The sequence below is a fragment of the Sinohyriopsis cumingii genome, chromosome 17 (assembly GCF_028554795.1).
Source record: "Sinohyriopsis cumingii isolate HCF-2022 chromosome 17, ASM2855479v2, whole genome shotgun sequence".
Lineage (NCBI taxonomy): Eukaryota > Metazoa > Mollusca > Bivalvia > Unionida > Unionidae > Sinohyriopsis > Sinohyriopsis cumingii.
In genome coordinates, this window is record NC_142977.1 from 92,897,096 (window position 1) to 92,924,839 (window position 27,744).

Below are 27,744 nucleotides of genomic sequence, written 5' to 3' on the forward strand. Positions count from 1 at the left end.
TACACAATAGTTGACATTACAATAGTAGCTGTGTACCAAGCAATCAAGTCTCACAATAGTGATGCCTATCATCACTATTCAAAATCTCACTCAGACATCCTGAAGGATTCAACCTGTCTATTATGATTCTCCATCTCCAAGGCATTTTATCAGTTATTAATTAGCTTTTGTTATTTTGCCTCCAGGAGATAGTCTTCTATCCATCTTTTTCTCATTTACCCAATTAAATTTTGAATTATTTTAAACTGCTGAAAGTAAACTAGTAAATTAGCTTCCAAGAAAACTTATACGAATTAAAATTAGATTTGTCTAATCTTCCATCATCACTTGCAAAGAAACACAAGGTGAACAATGAATCAGAGTATAATGACTACATTATAGACACAAGCAAAGCATCATAAGTATAGTCACTACATTATAGATACAAGCAAGGTGAACAATCAATCAAAAGTTATCAGAGGATAAAAAATGGTTACTTCACAAATGAAAAGAGCTGAAAATGAGAAGCAACTTTGAAAATGTTCAAATTAACTGTAAAAGACAAAGCTGAAGTTTGAAAGAAGAATGAGACAACCTTAAAAACAATTCACACTGCACCTGCATTATATGACACACAATGTGAAATGAAATGATTCAAGTTCAAATAGCACAATCAGGTGCTTAAATGTTTTAGGTTTAATGTTCATTTGGTCTAAAATGAAAGCTCTGCTTTGTGGAGATGGTGAAATATTCAATTTCATACAAATATAAGATTGGGTTGTAATATATATTTTTTAAATTTTGAACCAACACTTCTGAATATATTACTGAGTTATGGATTTAACTTTGTTCCATCATGTTTGCAAAATGCAAGTTAGATATGAAGCTGCTTCATATTAACATGCCTTTCCGATTTTAAAGTCAGGTTTATATAAAATTATACACAATGGATTTACAGTGTCAAACAAAAACCATTTTGTTGTCATACATGTACAGAGCTAGATATCAATGTCCTACTTCTCACGAATGTATGGTGTATGCACATTCATCAATTTCTAATTTCCTTAGTGATTGAATGAAGAATATTGTTACTTTCTAATTTTAAATTTATTTTGATTACACAGTTTTTGATTCCTTAACAACCTTCCTTTAATCTCCATCTGTTACAAATTAATAAAGTTGGACCCAAACAACAAAACTCTTCAACAAAAACTCCATTTAACTTTTCCATAAAATGTTAAGGAATGTTTTCGTTTGTGGGAATCAAAAATCCTTTGGGTAGTCACTAGTGTCATAGAATGTAATGTTATCTTTCAAATCTATGCAAAGCTATCTGTCCAAACATAAGAATACAAATAATATGTCAGCCTTGAAAACCCTCATTCCATTACCATATTTGCTTTCAATTTGTAATAACATTCATACATTAGCCATTGAGATAACTCTAAAACTGTAACACCATATAAAGAGGTGGAAATATGTGAGTAATTTGCCACCTGGGACCCTAAACAATTATGAAACAAACCATCCACATAGAAGTTCATTCAATTATTAACTTCTTGTAACAAGGTTTTTCATGATTTTCAATGTCAAAATGGAATAATAAAATGAATTATTTTCAGAGATTTCAATGTAGCAACATGATCAATTAGTATGCTTAACACAGATTACATGGCAGAAAAGTAGATACATCCTTATTTTTTAAATTAATGTATGTTCTTAACCCAATAAGGGAATTCATATACAACCTTTTCCTGAAAGGATTATACTGATGTACAAAATATTTAATCCAAACAGCCATTTTATACTTTAACAAACTCATTTTACCTAACATCAACTGTCAAATATATGTTCCATGATTTATCCATTTCTCTCTCATTTAAACTGTTTAGAGGCCTTGGTGTGTAGTAAAAATTTGTTCTCCATCATGGTTGGGTCTCTTCACAAGTCCGATGGTTAAGTTTAGCTGTACCTTTATAGAATCAAATTTCTGAATTTTATCTACCGATAGTCTTCTTCAAATATGGCTCAATGTGATTGACAAATTCAAATATGGCTCAATGTGATTGACAAATTCAAATAAATCTACTCATTTAACTTTCATTTAATTAATTGCAAAGGCTTTACATTGTGATTCTACTTAAATTATGTTTACTGATCCCCCTTTATTCTTTTCAAGGTGGAACACATTAAATGGAGTTGTGATTTTGCTCTCATTCATGTTGGTACTGAAACATCTATGATGGAAGGATTCATTGTGCCTTATTAATAAATATTTCTTGAATACGGAATCAAGATATATATAGTTATTTTACTACGTTAAATCTTTGTTTTAGTTCACTGTTTCTATATAATGTGAGGTAGCAAAATGTAAAAATTATTTATGATCTTAACTCATACAGTACAGAACTCTTTCAAGCAATTATGTACTTCACATCACAAAAAATTGTCACCTCTGGCAAGATTCAAAGTGCATTACTATGCTTTACATTCACACCATGTGGAGTTCCTAACTAATGTATGTAGATCATGTAATATTCATTTACTTTTTAAAATTGCTGTGGAGCTGCTTACTTAAAGTCATGCACACCAAGTAATATTCATTTACTTGCAAGATCACTGGAGATGATATTTTATAATTTCCATTTAAGAAATCAGAAAACTTTCAAAAAGCATGACATGTCTTGAACTAAAGTAGCGAACAAATCAGTAGAAATTATTTAGAATTTCTAAAAATGTCTCTATGAATTTATTTACGGAAAGATTTTATTTTTAATTTCACTATGTTTTAATATTTGAACCCCAGATATAAAATGCCATGTTTTGGACAAAACAAAAATCCCCTTAGCTAAATCGACACTACAGCCAGTTGATGTCAAGTCTCAAAATACAGATGTACTTGCATGTAATTCTTGTCATCCGAGATGAAGTGTTCTTTATCCTCAGGTTTGGAACAAACAAGTCTATGTAATTTATCCTTGTTTTATTACAAACAAATAAAACAATTTTTAACAATTATATTGCAATTCATTTCATGATTACTTAAAATATGACAATACATAACAATTAGCTCTTAATCTCTAATAAAATCAACCTTCTTACGTAATTGTAACAAATTGTATCAAAATATTAAATTTCCCTGTCAAAACAATAGTTTTTGTAGTGTACTCCCTATAGACATGCAAGTAAATTATGTCTTCATTATAGTATACATACCAAACATTTCAGCAAATTGATCTAATCTGCACATCTACTCTGTTTAAGTACATAAGTAATAACCTGACATATTATAATGGGACCTCGTTGACCCTATGACAACCGAAAAGAGAGCTGGTAAATTAGAATACCATGGTGGGGTACCCAAAGATTAGAATACTCTGGTGGGGTATCCAAAGATTAAAATACCCTGGTGGGATATCCAAAGATTAGAATATCCTGGTGGGATATCCAAAGATTAGAATACCCTGGTGGGGTATCCAAAGATTAGAATACCCTGGTGGGGTATCCAAAGTCACGAAAATCAGTTGCAATCAATCTGAGCATTTGTTAAATGATTGTATCAACTAGAAATAAGATAGTTTACCTAAACTAAATGTATTAAAGCATATGTTAATCAATTTGATCTGCTAGTGCATTATAAAATAGTAGATCGAAATCTACAATGTTCCCAACTGGATATGTTATTCTACAGATACCGACTTTAATTTGGGTGAACACAAAGTTTTATGGACCAGTAAACCTCATACTCACTATTGCAAAGTAATGTAATAATTCATAAAAGTTCATACTCACCTAAACATAGGCCTATAATTATTTTATCACATGATTTAATGGACAACTAAAAGTCAACTTGTTTCAGTGTAGTGAATAGGTCTATCATTATTTTATCACATGATTTAATGGATAACTTCAAGTCAACTTGTTTCAGTGTAGTGAATAGGTCTATCATTATTTTATCACATGATTTAATGGATAACTTCAAGTCAACTTGTTTCAGTGTAGTGAACAGGTCTATAATTATTTTATCACATGATTTAATGGATAACTTCAAGTCAACTTGTTTCAGTGTAGTGAATAGGTCTATAATTATTTTATCACATGATTTAATGGATAACTTCAAATCAACTTGTTTCAGTGTAGTGAATAGGTCTATAATTATTTTATCACATGATTTAATGGATAACTTCAAGTCAACTTGTTTCAGTGTAGTGAAAATGCCATTTCTACTGCACAACACTATATAAATAAATTTGGATGTTGGTGCAATATCATAAACTATTGCAAATCATATGACAATTTTTGAGCCATTGAAAAATGGAATAAGTAAGAAAAACATGCACAGGTGAAATATATAATGCAATCATGGAAAAAATTAAACTGCAGTGTATGCAAAATTTTGTATTTTCATCAGAATTTTTGAAAGAAACAAATGATTCTGCTTCATATAATAAATCTGCTCTGAACACCCTAATACTTTATCATTTTAAATAAAGGTATATATTTAAACTAGCTGATTTCATATATACTTTATTTTTCCTTATCAAATAAAAAAGCCATCACGTATTTTATTCAAAAATGAAAATGAAAATATGGGTTGAAGGCATCAATGTAATTCAAAACCATGTAAAATCCTCCATTAATATACATCATTTATTTTTTTAAAGGCTTTCATTCTTTTTAAATACATATGAAATGTATTCAAAATCAATTAAAATTTGACTAGAGAGAGAATGATTTTTATATTTTCTTTGATTCATGTTGTACAGTGTTTATGAACTCTTCACATTTTGCTTGGCTGTATTCCACTCAACCAGGAGAAGTCCTACAAAAGAAAAAACATATTCCTATATACTTAAAGCTACCTGTTACCATCTCTAAGGCTGCTAGCAAAAATTTCTCCATTATAAGTCACTTTTGCTCTGTGTAAATTTTCCCTCTTTCATAGATTTCTCAATCTTTCAAATGCTTGTCCTTGAAATGATATAAATATATCTAAAGATATTAACTGCCTCACTATATAGATACACATATTCAATTTTCAACTTTCCTACTGAATGTATCACAGAAGATAATTACTACAACACAATAACACTCAACTCTCTGAATATTATTTCCAGGTACTCAAAAGCAGACCATTTCTTCTATTTAACTGAAAGCATCTGATAGTCTTGAGTGATCTTTTCCAATTAGCCAATGTGGCAGCCATACTGGATATAAGATCAACATCATTTTCATTTCTAATAAACTAGACACCATTAAAATACATTTTGTAAAAACCCAATGCTTGATATGACCATCCATTCAGAAGTGACAAGATTTTCATTAAGTTCAGTGTGTGGCAACCATACTGGAAGACATATTGGAACACTTTTCATTCAGGGCAAAGAAGATATCCTAATTAGTCTTGTGTTTATGTGACATCTCATTCAGAATGAGTAGCAATAACAAACTTTTCAAGCTGACTGTCACAACTGTTATATTGGATTGGCACAATTTTCATTCAGGACCAACTAGGCATTGAATAAATGTTTGTGTGTGTGTGTGTGTGTGTGTGTGTGTGTTTGTGTCTAAAGTTTCAAAGCAATCCTCAAAGTCTTTACAAGGGGTAGTGCCAACAAACCTGTGTTGATGAAAGGATGTGTATTGGATCAAGAACAACATGGTCTATGACCAGCAGAGCTAACAATACAAAATTCAAAATGATTATAAAAATTCACCATGTTTTACTAACATAAAATGATTATTCTGAAATGAAATTTGTTGCTTTCACCCAAAAGAACTCAACATAAGCACAAACACACATCAGAAAAATGTACTAGCCTTAATGTCTGCCACATAAAAAGGTGAATAATACAAGGCTATTCAAGAAATATCAGTACAGTGTTTGGCAAGGGTGAGGGTAGATATGTGTTGCATTAATCAGTACAGAGTTAGGCAAGGGTGAGGGTAGATATGTGTTGCATTAAGGGTGAGAGTAGATATGTGTTGCATTAATCAGTAGAGAGTTAAGCAAGGGTGAGGGTTGATATGTATTGCATTAATCAATACAGAGTTAAGGAAGGGTGAGGGTAGATATGTGTTGCATTAATCAGTACAGAGTTAAGCAAGGGTGAGGGTAGATATGTGTTGCATTAAGGGTGATGGTAGATATGGGTTGCATTATTCAGTATAGAGTTAGGTTAGGGTGAGGGTAGATATGTGTTGCATTAATCAGTAAATCAGTATAGAGTCAGGCAAGGGTGAGGGTGGATATGTGTTGCATTAATCAGTATAGAGTTAGGCTAGGGTGACAATAGATGTGTTAAATCTTTGTGGGTAGTCGTAAATTTTGCTTTATTTTCTTCAACAGGTATGTAATACACTTAAATTTTGATGAAATTAAAAAATGCATTATACATCCTCATCCAAGCTATCTTTCTGAACTGCCTTGAACTTTTCAAATTTCCATGTTAGAAGATTTCTTTACCTACTCTCTACCTTTAGTATTTCATGGGAGAGATATCTGGACAGTTTACTCATGGATTGGGTATACAGATGATATTAGCTTGTTTCAAGTAAATGATGGATTTATTTCCTCAAGTGGGAGAATATACCTGGGAATTCACAAACAAAATAAAATTTGTTATTCACTTGGAACAAGCAAATTTTCTTTTAATTTTATTCTCAAATGTTTTTGGCTAGCAATATGTACAAATGGCTGAAGTTGCAGATTTCACATGGTATCTCATGCAATAATGTTAGCTATTTACCTTTTATGTTCTGCTATGTTTTGTTTCATTTTGCATTCATACTCACACAGGAAATGTTAGTAGTTACATAATTATCAGTCTTTACTCAAGGCAAAAAGTGCCTAAACAAACTAAATGGAAAACAATAATTTTGTGGGGTTTGAACCTGGCACTCCTTTGTGACAGACAGCAATAATTACCACTAGAACATGCAAGTGACAAAAATGCCTATCAAATTTCTTGGTCATAATGTTATTAATGTCCATTGAGCTGAGTGAAGAAATACTTTTCATAATTCACTCCTGTGAATTATCAAAATTATTTAGACTGGAAAATTGGCTAACATGGGTAACCTAATGCATCACATCATTATTCTATTATGCACTGAGATTTAACGGTTATAAAAAAATTTAAAAGCAAATCAAAGTTCTGATCCTTTGTAAATGTTAATTCTCACCAACTAAAGTCGAGACAGAAAGAAAAACTTTTCATCACTATTTTAGTTGTATGTTCATATCAACATTCTAGTGCATGTTCTACATTAAGCCTGCAACATCTGAATCAAAGCTGCTCTTATTCTTGGATTTCTGACTACTGGCATCAGAAATCTCCAAGAAAAGGTATTAAACAATTTCTCATGTAAAAGTTAAAACTTCAGAGAAAAACTTCCCTGGTACTCAAGCTGAAGTTACTTGTACATGAATCAAACTTGTTCAACATTTTACCCTGATATTCATACTGAAGTTGCCTGTATACTATACATCAAACTTTCTTGAGTCTTTTCCCTTCCATTAACCATACAAAGAAGATTCGTTTCTTTTACCTCTAACCCACTAACTTGCACCAAGCCCTTGGTTCTTGATCTGTCCTAAAAAGGTTAGTCTATTATGCATGAAAACTAAAGTTGATGTCAAACTTATAATATATACTCATTAACTTATCAAACTTATGCATTTACATCCTTTTTACATGGATATAAAAATTATTTCTATGGTGGCTTACCTGTTCTCGTCTATCAGCCATGGTGTTTATCATTATGTTGACTAAAGATGCTTGTGTTTTGCTCCTCAGCGCTGCTGACAAACTCTTCTGTATTTCCTCTGGTGTTTTACAAAAGTAGCCATTGCCCCCAAATGCTTCAATGATCTTCTCATAGTGAGCATTAGGCAGCAACACTGTGGGAGGGGACCTATACATAATATAAATGTTATTAACAAAAGGCCCAATTGGTCATGAGACTGCTCACCTATAGTATTCACAGACCCTCCTGTTTATATGCACCCCCCACAATGAATTTAAAAATGAAAAGCATCAAGTATATATAAAATGCACAAGACTTAAGTCATTTCATTCACTGATTTATAATTACTAATCTGATCATCACCATGGGGTCCCTAACACTGTCAAATTATTGGCCTTTAAATGCAAACAGATGCTTCCAATGTAAACAAGCAGTCAGACTGCTTCCTGTCCATTTCTAGAATAGTCTATTTGAGTAAAAACTGAGTTGTCTACATCCAATATTTGCAATATCGTGTTATATTCTAACACAAATTGAAAAATAAGTAGGTGGAGCTCTTATGTGTTAAAAGAGATATGAATCTGAAATTTAAGGAATTTTTTAAATTTTCAAAGATGGTGAAACAAATCACATCTGTTGCCTGAAAACAGACTGGCCCAATCAAATATGGTGACTAAAATGCTAAACAACTTCCATTTGATTCAAAATTCCAACAAGTTGACAGTGTTTGTGACCCACTGGCAACAAGGTTACAGATTATAAATTAATGTATGAAATGACTAAGCTTTGTGCATTTTTCATATCCTTGATGCCTTTTGTTTTTAAAATCGATGGGGGTGGTGGAATTGTACAAACAAATGAGATGGTGTGAGAATACTAAAGTACCCACATTTTGAACAAACAGTAAAATTACAAGGGATCACATTTGTCAATATCCTGCCTATTCAGTGCTCCAAGTTGCAAGTAAAATGGATGGCATTTGCAACTTATTGGTATATGGCAACAACAAAAATCATGATGAGGCAACAAGAAAATAACATTACTACTTCAAATTACAAGTATATACCATGCTTCATGCTTAAAACAGTATGCACATGCAATTTAATTCATAGTTTAATCTCTTTCAATCGTGAAACTGCCAGCTCTTACATTATGCTATCATCTTGAGATGTGACAAGTCTGGTTCACAATCTAACAGTGACCAGTCTAATATATGACCTGTGCAATCCAGTCCCAGCTGATGGTACAGATCCAGAAAAATGCAGACATGGAAAAAAACATGGAATGATTTTTCAGTCATATCGCTATGATGTCTTCAATGTGGCAGTTTAAAGTGATGTCTAGCACTGGGGCATCATACTGCAGACATAACTGATTTTGGGTATTGACACTTTAATTCAATAACTGACTACAAGCATGGATTTTATATCAGTAACTGATTATGGGCATGGACATTTTAATGCAATAACTGATTATAAAGATGGGTTTTATATCAGTAACTGATTATGGGCATGGACATTTTAATTCAATAACTGATTACAAGCACAGATTTCATACTGGTAACTGATTATGGGCATGGACATTTTAATTCAATAACTGATTATAAGCATGGATTTTATATCAGTAACTGATTATGGGCATGGACATTTTAATGTAATAACTGACTACAAGCATGGATTTTATATCAGTAACTGATTATGGGCATGGACATTTTAATGCATTAATTGACTACAAGCATGGATTTTATATCAGGAACTAATTATGGGCATGGACAATTTAATGCAATAACTGATTATAAGCATGGATTTTATATCAGTAACTCTTTATGGGCATGGACATTTTAATTCAATAACTGATTACAAGCACAGATTGTCATGGTTCCCATGCTTTTCTAAAAATACAACTCCTGGGGTTTTCCAGGATGAAATTAATTTTTTCAAGGTTCACATATGACCATCACTTAATGGAATTAAAGACCATTTCAGACTATAAAACATCCATTTTCTAAATCTAAAGATGTTTCTCTTTCAAGACTCTCCAAAACATCTAAGTCAGAAAAGGTGATCATGTACATAACCATAAAATGTATCAAACGAAACAAATTTGATTATATTCATATAAATTGGCATGTAAAGACATTTCAATGTACAAAATAAAAATTCTAACTTTACTGTGCTGACCTGCATTATGTTGCTAAGTGGGAACAACATAACGAACATAATTTAATTTTGTTTCTTTTCAAACCTTTAATTCTAAAAATTCTATAGCAATATATATGAATCTTATAGAAAGTAAACATTTCCTATTACGGTAATACAAAAACAATAAACGCAAATAATTAGATTCTTGTCTTGTACCGAAACAAGTTAACCCTGAATTTATCTGTGCCAGTATAATCCCAAACAAGATTTTACAAACAATCTAATCTCCTAAAGACGATTTGGTTAAAAATCCAGCATTTGCAAAGGGGCTATTTAAATTTTGACAAAAGACCTTCAAAATTTCATACTGTAACTGTTGTATAAACAAGGACTGAATTTTCTGTAAAATCAACTTGTCTTCTTGTAATTCGTGAATCCAGTTCCAAAACCTGTACTGATATAGGGGCTCGTATCGTTTTTTAATATATAATAAAAGGAAAGACAATTTCTCATTTCAGTTCTGAGATTCAACAATCTGGACTACAAATATGGCTTAAAACGAATAGCAGTTTGTTTTCTAATCCAGGTTTCCTCCGAATATTCCCATTGGGCCTAGAAAATGTAAACTTATGTTATATCAACTTAAACCTGCATGAAATAGATAGGAAAATTATCTTCTCAGAAATGGCAAGTATTATAATCATTATGTCTTTAATCCACTGACAGACTAGACAAAAATACGGCATAGATGAAACCTGGCTCGGTACTCGCCATTTGCATTACTAGTCACATAACTACACAAATCTGAAACAACACTGAAAGTCCAATAGTCAAGCAATATCAACAACAACAAACTCCTTTTTAATGCTGTTGTACCAAAATTATATTATATTAAATTAAAGTCAGATACCTTTTGTAAAAACCAGCAATCTGGATAGTATAATTTATCAAGCAGAGAGCACATGTCAACGTGGTAGTAACAACACAACAAAATTCCAGAAGTTGTTCTCGGAATAAATAAATATGGAACATGTTGTGTTCTTTCATTTTTGTATTTTTATTACAATCAGTATACAACTTTCATTTAATATTTTTTTCTCTACAACATTTGAAAATGTCGGTTAGATTTGTGTACTCAAGCAACTAGCAATGCAAATCGCGAGTAACATGTTACATTTCATCAATGCCGTAGTTTTATTATGTCTTTCAACAGAATTAAAAATATAACGATTTTAATACTCAATTTCTGAGAAAATGTGTAATTTTCATATTGATTTGATGCATGTATCACTCGATCTAACAACGCTTAAAGTTTGCTAGGTCATCCAGTAAGCAGCTACGCTTTGCCAAAACCATGTTGGCCTCTTGTGATGCTAGACTAGTTTTCATACCTTCCAGGTAAGGAAAGATAAGGATATCAAGCTGACTTTGAAAATAAAAGTCTACTAGATGAATCGAATCCACTGAGCATTTGGATCAACTCAGCGTATATGTTTATTGCAAGCACCCAAATGATCCATACTGCACCCTCTGTATATTTCAGTTAGAACTCAATAAATTTAACTCGTGATCAGTTTAGTTATGACTCAATTACTTGATTGGTTCAGGCATCAAGTGGTAGCAGAAAATTCCTGGGTTTTTCCTGACTTTCATCAATACATATTTGCAAAATTCAAGGACTTTTCATGGTCCAGAAAAAATGATTATTTCTCCTGACTTTTTCCCAATTTCCCTGTAGCTTGGGAACCCTGGATTTTCTATCAGTAACTGATTATGGGCATGGACATTTTAATGCAATTACAAGCATGGATTTTATACTAGTACTTCATTATGGGCATGGACATTTTAATTCAATAACTGATTATAAGCATGAATTTTATATCAGTATTTCATTATGGGCATGGACATTTTACTTCAATAACTGATTACAAGCAAGGATTTTATATCAGTAACTCATTATGGGCATGGAAATTTTAATGCAATTACAAGCATGGATTTTATATTAGTACTTCATTATGGGTATGGACATTTTGTTCAATAACTGATTATAAGCATGGATTTTATATCAGTACTTCATTATGGGCATGGACATTTTAATGCAATAACTGATTATAAGCATGGATTTTATATCAGTAACTCATTATGGGTATGGACATTTTAATTCAATAACTGATTACAAGCATGGATCTTATATTAGTACTTCATTATGGGCATGGACATTTTAATTCAATAACTGATTATAAGCATGGATTTTATATCAATAACTCATTATGGGTATGGACATTTTAATTCAATAACTGATTACAAGCATGGATTTTATATCAGTATTTCATTATGGGAATGGACATTTTAATTCAATAACTGATTATAAGCATGGATTTTATATCAGTAACTCATTATGGGTATGGACATTTTAATTCAATAACTGATTACAAGCATGGATTTTATATCAGTAACTCATTATGGGTATGGACATTTTAATTCAATAACTGATTACAAGCATGGATCTTATATTAGTACTTCATTATGGGCATGGACATTTTAATTCAATAACTGATTACAAGCAAGGATTTTATATTAGTAACTCATTATGGGCATGGACATTTTAATTCAATAACTGATTACAAGCATGGATCTTATATTAGTACTTCATTATGGGCATGGACATTTTAATTCAATAACTGATTACAAGCAAGGATTTTATATTAGTAACTCATTATGGGCATGGACATTTTAATTCAATAACTGATTACAAGCATGGATTTTATATCAGTATTTCATTATGGGCATGGACATTTTAATTCAGTAACTGATTATAAGCATGGATTTTATATCAGTAACTCATTATGGGTATGGACATTTTAATTCAATAACTGATTACAAGCATGGATCTTATATTAGTACTTCATTATGGGCATGGACATTTTAATTCAATAACTGATTACAAGCAAGGATTTTATATTAGTAACTCATTATGGGCATGGACATTTTAATTCAATAACTGATTACAAGCATGGATTTTATATCAATAACTCATTATGGGTATGGACATTTTAATTCAATAACTGATTACAAGCATGGATCTTATATTAGTACTTCATTATGGGAATGGACATTTTAATTCAATAACTGATTATAAGAATGGATTTTATATCAGTACTTCATTATGGGCATGAAAATGTTGGGCAAATTTTATAGCCCTATGTTTAATTGGGAACAGTCTTGACAGATTATGCAAGAAAATAGCAGGCTGTAAGAGTAAGAGCTTACGTAACTAGAAGGTCAGTTCCTTCTAATTTTTGGAATCCCTCCTCATCAAAGCTTCGAGTTATACCATTGTTGTTGATGATGACAAATATGATTGGAAGCTTGTACCTGAAATTTTAATGGAAAATGAAATTATCTTTCCACTCATATATTAATTCAGAATTTTCAGTGATGCTGAAACATTTCCAAATGTAATTAACAGGGTTCCTGCAGAATTAATTAAAACCAATTCCATGACATTTCCAAAGCTTTTCTAGGAACATTTCACAAAACTGTTCTTCGATTTTAATTGTGTGGATTTTTTAAACAAGTTCTTTTCAATGGTACTCAGCACTCAAAGAAATCAGCAGTTTTCAGTTTTGGAACTCCACTGTAAGAAATTCCATGACTTTTCCAAAACTTTTGCAAGGTTTTGAGACATTCCATGACTGTTTGAGGCCCTTTTAAATTATATTTTTTAAATTCAAAAAATTTTCCAGGATTCCAGTACCAGTGGGAACCCTGAATAAAATTACTATTTCAATTAGTTCTAACATAGAAATCATACAGGACATATGCTATTTATGACAACAACTATTTCAGAAATGGTTTTCAAACTACTTGCATATCAAGCTTGAATGATGAATCAATAACAGTAAAAATTTACCATATTTGCCGGCCTATAAGTCGATGCAGAGTACAAGTCAAATTTACAAATATTTTAAATTTTCTATCCTTCATTCATCCATATCGAAGCTGACTATAAGATGAGGTCAAATTAATATCTTATAGTTCATTCCACAGAGTATCATAAATTTCATCCTGTCTGTATCTCATTCAATTTTCAGGTCAGCATCATTAAATGTAGCTCAAAGTACCTAATTCGTTTCACACAAAGTATTGTCAATGAATTAGGTACTTCTAGCTACAAGTACAAAAGGCAGTACTGTATTGGTAGCCTCATTTCCCTACTGGCAGCCTTGCTAATTTGATCTGGTCTGCTGAATCTTGCCTGTAAACAAGTTTTAGCTGGAATGACTTAACCAAAGATGTAGCATATTTAATTGGCAGGTAAAATAACACAGCTAAACCATGTGGTTCATGGGACAATGGATATTGTAATAAAAACTAGAAGAAACTGTTTACTGAGTGATATTAACTGATAATGAGATATAGCATTGCCCTTGTACATGAATAAGATCACAACTGTCAGGTAATAAACAATATGGATTAAAATCATCCTTAATTCTCTCTCTCTCTCAAATTGGGGTATATTTTATTTGATCACAAGGTACAAGAAGAAAAATACAATGGAACACATATCTTTGTCATTGTTACTCATTTTCTAAGTTGTCTGTTGTAATGCACATATATGTAATCAAATTAAATGTTAACTGCTAGTGCATGCTGCTTTAGTATAATTACTCCAATGTATGTGAATTTAATACTAATGATCATGTAAATATTTTAAAAACCTTCTCAGTGTCAGGTCCTATATTTTTTCATACATGATCTCTTCCCGAAAATGATACTTATTTTACACATTATTATTTGAACTTTTCGAGAAATGTTTTTTTTTACATATGAAAAATTACAAGAGATACAATAATGTGATTTGAATGACATAATCCACATACAAGTAATTTCAGAGTATAAGAAGAAGCCCAGATTTTCTGGTAAAAAAAAAAGTATCAACTTATAGGCCAGCAAATACAGAAATCAAATTTTAATCATTTCCTCCTCTATCCAAGACACACAATAAATGGATTTGTAATCTTGACTGCCACAGTTTTGATACTTGTGATGATGAAGAAAATACAGTGCATTAAAAATTTCTGGTCTATTGTAAAATTGAGTCTACCAGAGATTTTCAGGATCAACCAATACTTGCACTGGATTGGTAATAAATTCAATAACCAATTAATAAGAGGTAACAAATTCAATAACCAAATAATAAGAGCTAAGATTTCTAGCAAACATCCTGGCCTTACTAAAAAAAAACTTTCGCAAAAACAAAGTATTAGATTGTGAAAGCATTAATTGCAGCTACTGCAGTAAAATGGATAAATCTAAAATGTTTAGAATTTCAATTACTAACCTTTAATATTAACCAAAACTAAAAGGACACTGTACAACATACAAAGTCATCTATTTACTCACCTGCACAAAATGTGGTAAACAATATGTAGGTGAGACTAAATGGGAATTCCAAGTGAAAATAAAAGAGCACTTGAGGGATATCTGTAATCATAAAGATTCCCTGGTGTCCAAGCATTTAATTGATCTGACCACAACATAGATTGTGTTTAATATCAGATAACAGAAATTATTAAATCTGATGCAGATTTTTCCAGTAGCACTATTTTAGGAAAGACAGAGTACTTAACTGGATATGCCAATGACATACTCTACAGCCAGTAGGGATTAACATCCTGATCTAAATGGGAGTACAGGCATTTTTAGACAGAGTACTTAATAGGATATACCAATAACATACTCTACAGCTGGTAGGGATTAACATCCTGGTCTAAATGGGAGTACAGGCATTTTTAGACAGAGTACTTTATAGGACATACCAATGACATACTCTACAGCCAGTAGGGATTAACATCCTGGTCTAAATGGGAGTACAGGCATTTTTAGACAAGAGTACTTAATTGGATACACCAGTGACATACTCTACAGCCGGTAGGGATTAACGTCCTGGTCTAAATGGGAGTACAGGCATTTTCAGACAGAGTACTTAACTGGATATACCAAGACATACTCTACAGCTGGTAGGGATTAACATCCTGGTCTAAATGGGAGTACAGGCATTTTCAGGCAGAGTACTTAATTGGATACACCAATGACATACTCTACAGCCGGTAGGGATTAACATCCTGGTCTAAATGGGAGTACAGGCATTTTTAGACAGGGTACTTAATTGGATATACCAATGACATACTCTACAGCTGGTAGGGATTAACATCCTGGTCTAAATGGGAGTACAGGCATTTTTAGCTTAATTTATTATTTTCCCTCCCAGGACATCTCAGCCCCATAGTCATTATGCTGAATTATTCCACTCTTCTGAGTAAATCACTACCCTCAAAATGCTGCCCCAGCTTCAGATTGTGTCACAAATTATGATGCAATCACTCTTATGCAACTGCTACACAGCAAAATGAATTACCAATGTGTCTACTGTGATGCCAAATTTAAACATTGCCAGTTTTAGCATGACATGTTAAGATCCCACACATTGGTATCAGAGTACCTTGCAGTGACTGCAGAAAAATCTTCACAAGAAGATCAATCTCATAAAAAACTGAAGTGCGTTTCATCTAAGAACTCCACAAAATTCAAAATAATAGATGAACATTGCTCACAGATACTAACAGGAGTTAATACCCCTGGACTGTTTAAAGTGATTTTGCAAGAACAGTTTCTTACCGAGGACCCTTAGATCCGATCAATGGATTGGACTATACCCAAATATTACATACAGGATTAATGAATCAAATTAATCTAGAAAATAACTCTTCAAGCTGGGTGGTTAATGAGGACATCCTGACTATAACAATCATCTGGAGTACACAACAACATATTAATATAGAACACGAAAGTAAGCCAGGTGGAACTATGTTAAAGTATGATGAAATTATACACTAACCATATGAAAACCTTATGATTCCACAAGGACTTGTAGTCAATTTGACACCCTTGCAGACTTCACTTCAACCAATGATCTATACAGCAGCATGGCAGTTTTTTGTTGTGCATTACATGAATTAATTTTGTGGTATGATAAAGAGACCTAAGTTTCTGTAAATCAATTCTCATGGGTCGGTGGTTCTTTCCGGGGTTTTCCCAGGTTCTTCCTCCACCATTAATACTGGCCACCATGTATAGCCTATCGTGTGCTGAAAAATGGTGTTAAACTCCACAACAACAACAACTGTAAATCAAAATAAAATTCATATGAGTTTGCAAGTCATTTCTTTATTTATACCCCTCATTAAATCATATTTCTCTATGGCTACAAGACAATGGTTACTTCAGAAGCCAGATGCTACAATCAAAAGTTGTGACAATACTAGTCACATGACCTCACAAGTACCTATACCAGCTGCACTGGTGTCACCAGTGAAAAAGGGGTATATAAACCTCACACTGACATAACAAAGTGATTAGCTGAACAAACAAATCAACCCGTATTTTTCCCTCTGATGAGTTATAACAGTAACAAAACCAGCCAGGAACAAGGAGTGACTTGGACACCACAGCAGATGGGAGAGTTTGCTTCCACATCCAAAATGTCATCATCTTACATACATACAGAGCCTGAAATGGGTACATTTACCAGTGAAATCAAAACGAAATGCTGAATAATTGCAAAAGAACCAATGAATGCAATTAGAAGAAAACAGAGAATGCAAAAGCAAAACACAGCACACTATACACCAATAACATAATAAATGAAAGAAAAAATGCAATTCATTTAATGAATGAATCTGAAAATATATTTATCTCTGTTTCAGGCAGCAGCTAAATCTCCAAGGGGAATGCCCTTGTGCATGATAATCTTGGATCCGATTCTTTACAATGACTCCAAATTTTTCACTACTAGCATGCCTTGGCATTTTTCCAACAAACACCACTGATGTGATGACATTATCATCTGTACTTGTATTATCACATATATTATTTAAATGAAATAAGAAATAAAATTTGCTGACAAGTACTCTATAACAAAAGTGTTACATCTATTGCATTTGTAGTTTTATTTTTATTTATTGCATGTTTCAATGCTGTGTTTTTTTAAAATTTTGTACACTTTCTACTTATTAAAGCACAAATCTAAGAAGACAAGATATGACAGAAATAGTTCTCTCAATTTAATACTACTAAATGGTAATCCTGACCGATACATGCATTATAGATGAAGAAAAACAAAAGGAAACAATGAGTGGAAGTAATCAACACAAATTCAGAATACATTTTTGAGGCTGTAAAGAATAAAAATAAGATGATAGCTGAAAAAGAATATAAATGAAATGCAAATGATGCAAAAGTAAAATGCTTATAGATTTGATAAAACTACCCATTTCAGTGTCAGTATGACTGTTTAAAATTGGTCAGACATGAAATCTTAAGCTGAAACTCAATCTCTGAAACCATTTTATGATGTCACTGACAACACCCATATGAATACATGCTGTTTTTCAGCACAGGGCAGCCAGTATAACTGTTGGAGGAAGAACCCAAGATAACCTCTGCAAAAAACCCTGACCCCTGGCAAGCCTTCAGTATAGCCACACTTGAACCCAGGCAGACAAAGTTGAGATGGTAGTAATAAGTAAAGACAAATGCTTTAGACCACTTGGCGACCATAGTGTCAAAATTCTAACAGTTTATGTGAGAGATAGAGAGAGATAGTGCAAAACTGAGAGAGAGAGAGAACTATGAGAAAGAGAGAATTAGGTTCTCTCTCTCAATTTTTTATTTTCCCTCTCTTTCTAAAAAAGAACCAAATTAGATGTAGCTTTAGACATATACAATGTCTGTAACAAATTTAAACTTAGACATTTTTCTAAACAGCAAAAATAATTATGTCTCTCTCTTTCACTTTATCTCTCTCACATACACACATAAACTGAATGAGGTTCTTGATACTTGTGAAGACTATGTCAACTAGACATGTAGGTGCTTTACTATCTTAAATAAAATATGAATTGTTGTTCTAAAGTCTAATAATAAAGTAGCTTTATAAAAGTCTGATCATTCCTGAATAATCTTCATGCTAGCTTTAATCAGAAAACTTTCTGACACAAATTATCAATTGCTATGAACTTTTTACAATGGTGTCACATCCAATAATTGCAGGGATAATTCAAATGTTTCTATTATGCATCTCTTTTATGTGGTATCATAGCATGAGATTCAATCCAGTTTACTCTGGTGTGTGTGATTTGGACTTTTAATGTAGCTTTAACAATTTTTCAGTCATATCGCTATGATGTCTGCAGTGTGACAGTTTATAGTGATGTCTAACACTGGGGCATCATGCTGCAGATATGTAGCATGATGTCCCACCCAGTCACATGTCATTATCCTGACACCTGGCCAACCAGTCCTAACACTAACCTTTTAATGCTGAGCGCCAAATGAGGCAGCTGTTAGCATTATTTCTGTAAGTCTTTCGTATGACTCAGCTGGGAATCAAACCCATGACCTCCTGCATCCGAGGCGAATGCTCTAACCACTAGGCCACTGGAGCAGTTAGTTTAATCTGGACCACACCTCTTGGTTGGCCTTGTCTAAAAATGTCAACGTACTGTAACATTTATTTTGTTATAGGTATTTCTTATTGCATTTATATATTATGTTCATTCAAGGAATACTGATCAATAAGGAGTGAAATAAACTGAATAATTGCCATTTCAATGTATATGATCTAACAAATTCTATAATAATGACACCTATAATTGCCCAGATGACCTGTATGTCTTGTATTTTACTTTTAGACATAAACAAAAAAGGCAAATATGTGGGCATTCTGGGATATCATGTACAATTAACATCCTCTGTAGTTTTGTTTTAAACAGATGAGAAGGTTTCATTGGCTAGTGACACACACTGTATGACTGCCATTTGCCTGCTTGTAGGGCAGAATACTGTTGGTGACAGTCATAACATTAAGAGGTCAATCAGATAATGCAATCAACATTCTTAGTACCATGTTGTCATAAGTTGGGAAATGAGTTATGCTTAAGTAGTTTCTGGATAAATGATGGTCATTTTTGTGTGCATACACTATGCAATCTGTAATTTGTTCAAATCCACTAAAAGTAAATTATCTGTTAAATTAAAATACATCAATGCACATGAAAAATCTTAGAAAAAAATTCTTAAATAAAATATTTTAATCTCATATATTTTGACTGACCTTGAAAACTGGTGCCTAGAAATATCACAAGTATGATTATACCTGCATATGGTCTCCACCTCCATGCCAGAGAATCCAAATGCACTGTCCCCCTGTATGCACACAACCCTCCTCCCAGGTTCATGGTCACGACACCAAACAGCAGCTGCCAGGGCAAAACCAGTGCCAACTCCCATTGTCCCAAATGTTCCTGCATCCAACCTGATAGGCAAAACAGAAAATTAGTTTATGATCAGCACCATTTTCAATCAGGACATTATCATAAGAAATTTCAGGTAGTGTAGCAATAACAAGATTTACCAGATGGCCACTGTAGTAAACATATCAGATGTACAGGCATTAGCATTTTAATTATGACCAATTAGACATCATAGGAAGGTTTCTGGTGAAAACCATATGGCAATATGACTTTCCATTCAGGAGGAGAAGCGATGACAAGATATTTAAGATAGATACCATGGTGGCCATATTGGACATCAGACTGGCACCAGATTCATTTACAACCAGCCTGATATCATAAAAGTCTTTTAATAAGAACCCATGCTGATATGATCATCCATTCAGGAGTAGCAATAGCAAGGTTTTCAAGATGGCCATATTAGTGGCCATACTGGATGTCCATTTTCACTTAGGCCAATCTATATACCATAACAAACGTTGTTGTGAAAACCCCATGTCTGTGTAAAGTTTCATGGCAATCCTCCTTGTCGTTTAGTAGGTGTAACAATAACAAACTCATGCTAATGACTGAATGACAGACAACAAGCTTTACATAAGCTCTTCCAATCTATGACCAACATAGTTAAAATTGCAAGACCAACCATGGGACAAGTTGCACTTTCGAGAGTGTGTCATATACTGTATTAAGCAATAAAACAAAATGGGCAATAAAAATAATACAAATAAGGGAAGCAAAATGATTTGTGAATATGTCTATCTTCAGGTCATGTTATGATATTTACCAAGTCTCATAACAATCCATCAAAAACTGAAGAACAAGTTGCACTAGCAAGATTGTGTCATATATTGCATTAGGAAACAAGATAAAAATAGTAATCTCTAATATAAAAAACAAACAACTGTAAAATACTTTGTTGATATATGTACCTCTAGGTAATGACCACACTATTTCCTGAGTTTCATGGTAATCATCGAAGACTGTGGAACAAAGCTACAAGGCCAAAAAGGCACTAAATGTAACTAAAACTGCAGTGACTTGAAAACATGCATAACATCATTATCAGTTATGGGTATTATTTATTGGTAAATTGTACGCAAAGATATGAGACCACATTGTCAAGAAATTAAGTGCAACTTGTATTTTTACATCAAGAGCTACCAAGTTTCATGGCAATTCACTGGATTCTGTGAGATTAGTTGTGCTGAGATCATGTCATATACTGCTTTAACTTCAAGAGACAAAGGTCAATAACTCTAAAAGAAAGTGCATGAGCAAAGTGATTTGTTGAAATGCACATCTTCTGGTGAATATAATATCTACCAAGTTTCGTGGCAACACATCACAAACTGCATGAACAGCTATGCTAATTAGATTGTGTCATACATTGCTGCAAGAAATGGAAAGGCAGTATTACTCTAAGAAAAATTGTGTCAAATAAGTGTATCTTTTCCAATATGTACATTTTCAGGCCATAACTATAATAATTACTGAGTTTCATGGCAATGCATCACAAGGTGAGAGACTAGTTGCACCAACAAGATTGTGTCATACTCTGCTACAAGACAAAAAGTGCAATGACTCTAACAAAACTTGCATAATCAAAGTTATTGTCGATATAAACATCTGGAGGTCACAGACAAAATATTCAGTGAGTTTCAAAGCAATTAATAAAAACTGTACACACGCTACTCGACACCCTAACGGTACAAATGTACAAAGTAAATGTATATTTGTCTCATTCTGCTCTCAACTCAAGAATCTAATTACAATAAAAATAAAAGTACTCAAAGATTTTTGTTGTTATTAGTGAACAAGAGAGAAAGAGAGCAGGAGGATTATGTCTCTGTGCAAGCTTGTCTGCATTTAGAGCATTTGTAGCTGTTATGTTGTGTAATGTTGCCAAAATGATTAAGACGACTTGAACACGTATCAGTTATGGGTATTTATTATTGGTAAATTGTACGCAAGGATATGAGACCACATTGTCAGGAAATGAAGTGCAACTTGTATTTTTACATTAACAATAATCTCATTATCAAATTGCAACAAAAAAAAAGAACCTGAAATCACATATTAGTTAATGCATGCAAGTGCGCATGCATATGTGTGTGTGTGTGTGAGAGAAAGAGAGAGATGAAACAAAAGTTTGTCCGTGTACAAGACTATATTTATTTTGCATGGTTTTTATTTCTAGCATTTGCAAAGAGAAAAAAGTATGTTACCTGACGATTGTGATAATCCTCATGTATTATGACCATACTATATTCCATTATCAATAAACACCACTTAATCAACAATTCATTCTTGTTTTAATTATGTCACAACAACCACATGGCTATGCAGTGTTATTTACACAGTAATTAAACATGCTTAATGCTTTGGGTTATTCCAATTGAAACCAAGTGCAAGAATCGACAGAAGAGGTCAAATCATCAAGGCTGCCAGTAGGGAAATGAGGCTCTCATTAGGGAAATGTAAATCTGTTGATCTATTATTGAAGCCGTTGTCCATACAGCAGATGTTATAAGGACAAGCAATCATACACATTACTTTTTATTTAAACTCGCCAATAAAGATAATAGTAGGGTATATCATAAAATATATTTGCTATAAAATGTTAATTATATCCAAATCAAAACAGAACAAGTACTTAAAAGATAGTATATGTATATATACAAATCGATTTAATGGAGTCCATGACTTTCATATTTACAATAGAAAATGACTAGGTTTTTATATTTTATGTTTGTATGACTATAGTGAAACAATAAGACTAGTTGACCAATGGTCTATGGTCCTCACTTTAGCATGTACTGAGATGTAATTTTTGTTGGATAAGAAAAGGTCTTCCAAACTCATTTTAAAAAGCTGGTATTGTCTAGCAGGGCAAGTTCATTTTCCCTATTTTAATAGGTACTAATGATGTGTACTTTAGACTAATTCAGGCTGATATTTTAGCACCAGGGAGCAGTAATTTTATTTAGCAGTGTGCTTAGATCATGTACGATTTCCATAAGTACAACATCCAAAGAAATGTCAGCCATATTACATCAATGTAGCATAGAGGTATGCCAACATTCTCTCCACTGTGCATGTTTCAAATGCAAACAACTTCACCTTACATACGTCACACTCTCAAAAGTACATAATAACTGGTAAGCGCCCCCTTAAGTACACTGGTATTATTTTTGTATAATTTAATTTTGATTTTATGGCTGAAACATTTAAGTCGCAAGCATCAAAACAGTTCTTTTGAATAATTATCCTGTATTATTAGTGTCAGAGCCTCACACAAGCCCAGCCCCTCCCCCTCTTATGATGAAAAGTGAGCTATATTAAAAATGCATATTGTGCTTTGTCAACATAGCAACAAATGTTAAACACAAAGACAGGAATATAATAATTGCCAGAATTATTTCTGAGATGTCACCAATAAATTTTACAGTTTGAAAACGGATGGAACAGATGTGGTTCATGAAGGTCAAAGGTCAAAGGTTAAAATATATGCTTATTGTTTAATATGGAAGAAAGTAAAGTTGCTGGGTCATCATCTATTTTTCAATATCATTCCAACTAAATGAAACAAAACATTTTCACGATATAATTCTTTTACTTAATGTAACAGTTTTAAATTTAAGTTGACTTCATTGCTCTATTTTAAGACTTCTAATTTCCCCATAATTAAGGTCATTACACACACAATACTGCCTCAAGGCATATAATGTAAACAAGAGCAAAATAAGCATTATTAGTTTATTTTCATGGATAAAATCAATTTTAATGTAACATTTTATTCAGAGTATCATACACAATGATCTGAAAAAAAGAAAAATAATTGCATAAATTTTCATATTTGTATTAAGGTGGCACTCAAGAGATTCATATTTTGCATAGGGTTAGAATATTTTAAAAAAAGAATTTCCTTAGGTGTCCTCAAAGGTTATACTGGCTATTTAAAAAAGACCTTGTATATCTCAAGTATTGTTCAAAGAACCTTTAATTCCCTTTATTTTGGTATATGGCTGATGGGTGTATTATGGAGTATACAGTTTGGCCTTACTCCAGATATGCACCTTTCAAAAATTTGCTAGCTCCACTGGGTCATTTTCACTTCCTCGACTTAGATGTAAATTGTAAAAATAAAAAAGAGCCAATAGCTTTTTTTAACTTATTATATATTTGGTATTTCATCCAATGCACTTTCTGACACTGGTATTGTCTAGTAGAGCAAAATTCCCTATTTTAACAAATGCTAAAGATAGTGTACTTTAGACTAATTCAGGCTAATTTTTTTAGCACAAGGGAGCAGTCATTTTAGTTAGCAGTGTGCTTAGATCATGTACAATTTCCATAAGTACAATATCCAAAGAAATGTCAGCCAAATTACATCAATGTAGCATAGAGGTATGACAATGTTCTCTCCACTGTGCTTGTTTCAAACACAAACAACTCCACCTTACATATGTCACACTCACAAAAGTACATAATAACTGGTGAGCACTTCCAAACTAATACATGTGCCATATGGCATGGAACTGGGTAAGGTTAGTGGAGATATACTGTAGACTGATTCATATACCATATGGCATGGAACAGGGTAAGGTTAGTGGAGATACACTGCAGACTGATGCTATATGGCATGGAACAGGGTAAGGTTAGTTGAAATATACTGAAGACTGATACATGTGCCATATGGCATGGAACAGGGTAAGGTTAGTTGAGATACACTGTAGACTGATGCCATATGGCATGGAACAGGGTAAGGTTAGCTGAGATACACGTGTAATATCATTCTTAAATTTATTAACTTTCAGCAACCAAATTCTAAAACTTTAAAACAGTCAGTGTCAGTCCTACACTACAGTCATTTCTGGTTTTAAATCAAATGTTCATTTAACAATTTTAAATCAGTTTCGAAAACTGATATTAATATAATTAATTTACAATTGTAACTGTTCTTCACAACCAGTTACTGAAGTTTAGATGCCAGTTTATCAATGTCTGGGCACAAAGCTGTCATGCCCAAAGTTTCGCTAACTCAACAGGCGCATTCGATAATTATATCAGAGCACAACAACCACGCGCAGTGTGAATTATCGAACACCGACGGAGCTCCGAGTGCTTGAGCAAAATGACAGACTTATTAGACTTAGAAATAACATTCTAGACTCTAGAATACTGTAGATCGCACATTATTGCAACTTTTGTCTAGTTATTATTTATTATTTGAATGTCAATAACTTTTTGAAATTATTAAAATACATTATAGTAAATACAGAGGCCTCGCAGGCCACTTTCTGAGAGCTGATGGGCCACAAGTTGCCCACAGGCCATGGTTTGGGAACCATTGCTCTAGACTGATGCCATATGACAAGAAGAGGACTAAGGTAGTACATAAAAGGAAGGGATGAAGTGCCAAAAGTAAGTTTTACCTTTGTCTGGGGATGGAGTTAGGTATGACAGTTCTACTGATATCCATGGTGTTTGCCCCCTCACTAATGAGATAACAGTTCTTTGGAAGCAGCTTGTTCACCTGTAATAATGAAATCATCATCGTTATTCAGCAGGTCCCTGTGTCAATAAATATCTGAATTTTTTTTCCCTCAAATTCAGATTCTTGATTATCTTTCATATTGTTAGTAACAACGAATTTATAGTAGACATGAGAAATTAAACATTTTAAATTCTTCTGACAAGAGTCTTGTTTTATCTTTCATAAAATTTTGAAGATTTGCTGAAAACTTAGCAATTCCTCAGCTGCTTTTCTAAGAATACTAATGGAATTCAACATGGTCACTTTTTAAAACTAAAAATGTAATTTTGTATCCTCGACATTATCTCTGCCTCTGACAAAAATAATATTGTCTGAAGTATGTTATGTATATTAAATTTATATTTCATGCTTAACTTTTGTCCATGATTGTAGGTTGTAAACAAAATGTTAAGAAGCATTTGAGTTCATGGCCAGTCTTGTTTACAAATAAACTGTATTATATCAGGACATTTAGTACTAAAGGAATTCATTCAGGACATTCAATACTATTGGATTTGTAATCGGACATTCAGGATTATCTGGAATATTATTCACAATACTGTGTCCTTTAAACTTTCACTTTGTATTCTAGGAAAGTAAATTGCTTGTTGATGTTTACTTAAATAGTTGGACTCACTTTCTTTTCCTTTACATTATTTTAAGACCTAGAGTCATAATAAGTAGCATAAGCATGATAAAAGTCTGCAGCATGATGCTCCAGTGCTAGACATCACTATAAACAGGCACAATGCAGGCATCATAGTGACATGACTGAAAATGTTTTAAAGCTATTTTAAAAATCCAAAGCACATACACACACATGACAAAAGTTAAAATTCAATCAGAGGAAACATTTTCTGAAACCATAACCCAAAGCTCACAAATACTTCAGCTTATAAGACATGAATTGGTAGTTGTGAGAGATGTTGCATAAACTGTGAAGTGGGTCACAGTGACATAGTTTTGGTGAATAACATATGTACATAACACATGCATAATATGGCTTTTTGTTGGCTATAGGTGAAACTATTTGGGATTTAATGCCCTGGCATGATTTGTAGGCATATTAAATAAGCCCTGAAAAGAAGCCAACAACCTACTTTGTGTGTGAAAAAAATATATCCTGAGAATAACATGTACCTTGATTTTGGTCTGATTATGTGTACTAAAAGAAGAATTACAACCTGGAAAAGATATAGAGCTGGACAAACAAACAAAGTAAATCTTATATACCAAATGATTCTCAAAACAGGGATGTAAAGTTACTGTGACTTAAATAAGTCACAAAACCTGTGAGAAAGGGAAATGGCAGATGTACATTTGGCAGAAAGGTTGTATAAGAAATAGTAGCTTCATGTGTCTGAAAAGATCTCAACTATTGTGTCTGTCTGAAATAGGCCAACTTCAAAATTAGATGATGGGCAAAAGCTAGGAAATAGAAATAAAGAAACAAACCTCTGAGAAGTAGTCTTGGATACTTTATAAAGGTTTCCTCAGTTCGTAAGTTGTGTATAAACTAAGGTATTATTAGTACAAGCCATGTTTGATGTCTGAACATAGCCACAGGCTAGAGTTAATCTCTTACACAAGGTTACTGTAACTGAGAGATGACCTGGCATCTTGAATTGGCAGAGGCATTAGAATTTGAGCAACTTCCTATGTGTTACAAAGATCAGAGGAACTGTGAGGGACCGGGGCATGTTCTAAATCTGTCCCCACATGGACAGACAACAAGAAGGACATTGTCCGCTAAGTTTGATTGGATCGAATCAAAGAGACATCCAATCGGAATTGACACAGAGGGTGTGATAACAGTTTCAATCTGAATTATAACTTCTAACTAGCACGTGAAAATTTAGTCTCGCCTAGGAAGATTGGTGAGCAATATTGGGTTACTCCGAGAGAGCCACTCGTAATTTGGCAGTAAAACTTAGGAGATTCTATGGAAAGACAAAGCTTCATAAAGGTCAGTAAGTTATTTGCT

The 27,744-nt window shown here is 33.0% G+C and overlaps 1 protein-coding gene across 1 annotated transcript in view; it reads right to left on the reverse strand.

Moving 5' to 3' along the window:
• Window positions 1-2,947: 2,947 nt before the first annotated feature.
• The window catches only part of LOC149779431 (2-hydroxyacyl-CoA lyase 1-like), a 77,666-nt gene continuing 52,869 nt past the window's right edge, over window positions 2,948-27,744 (reverse strand). The window contains exons 14-18 of the mRNA XM_089940092.1: window positions 25,660-25,760; window positions 20,089-20,247; window positions 13,140-13,244; window positions 7,710-7,896; window positions 2,948-4,801 (exon numbers count right to left, since the gene is read on the reverse strand). Of these exons, the coding sequence (XP_089796218.1) occupies window positions 4,760-4,801; window positions 7,710-7,896; window positions 13,140-13,244; window positions 20,089-20,247; window positions 25,660-25,760 (594 nt within the window). The 3' untranslated portion in view covers window positions 2,948-4,759. The remainder of the gene's footprint in view (window positions 4,802-7,709; window positions 7,897-13,139; window positions 13,245-20,088; window positions 20,248-25,659; window positions 25,761-27,744) is intronic.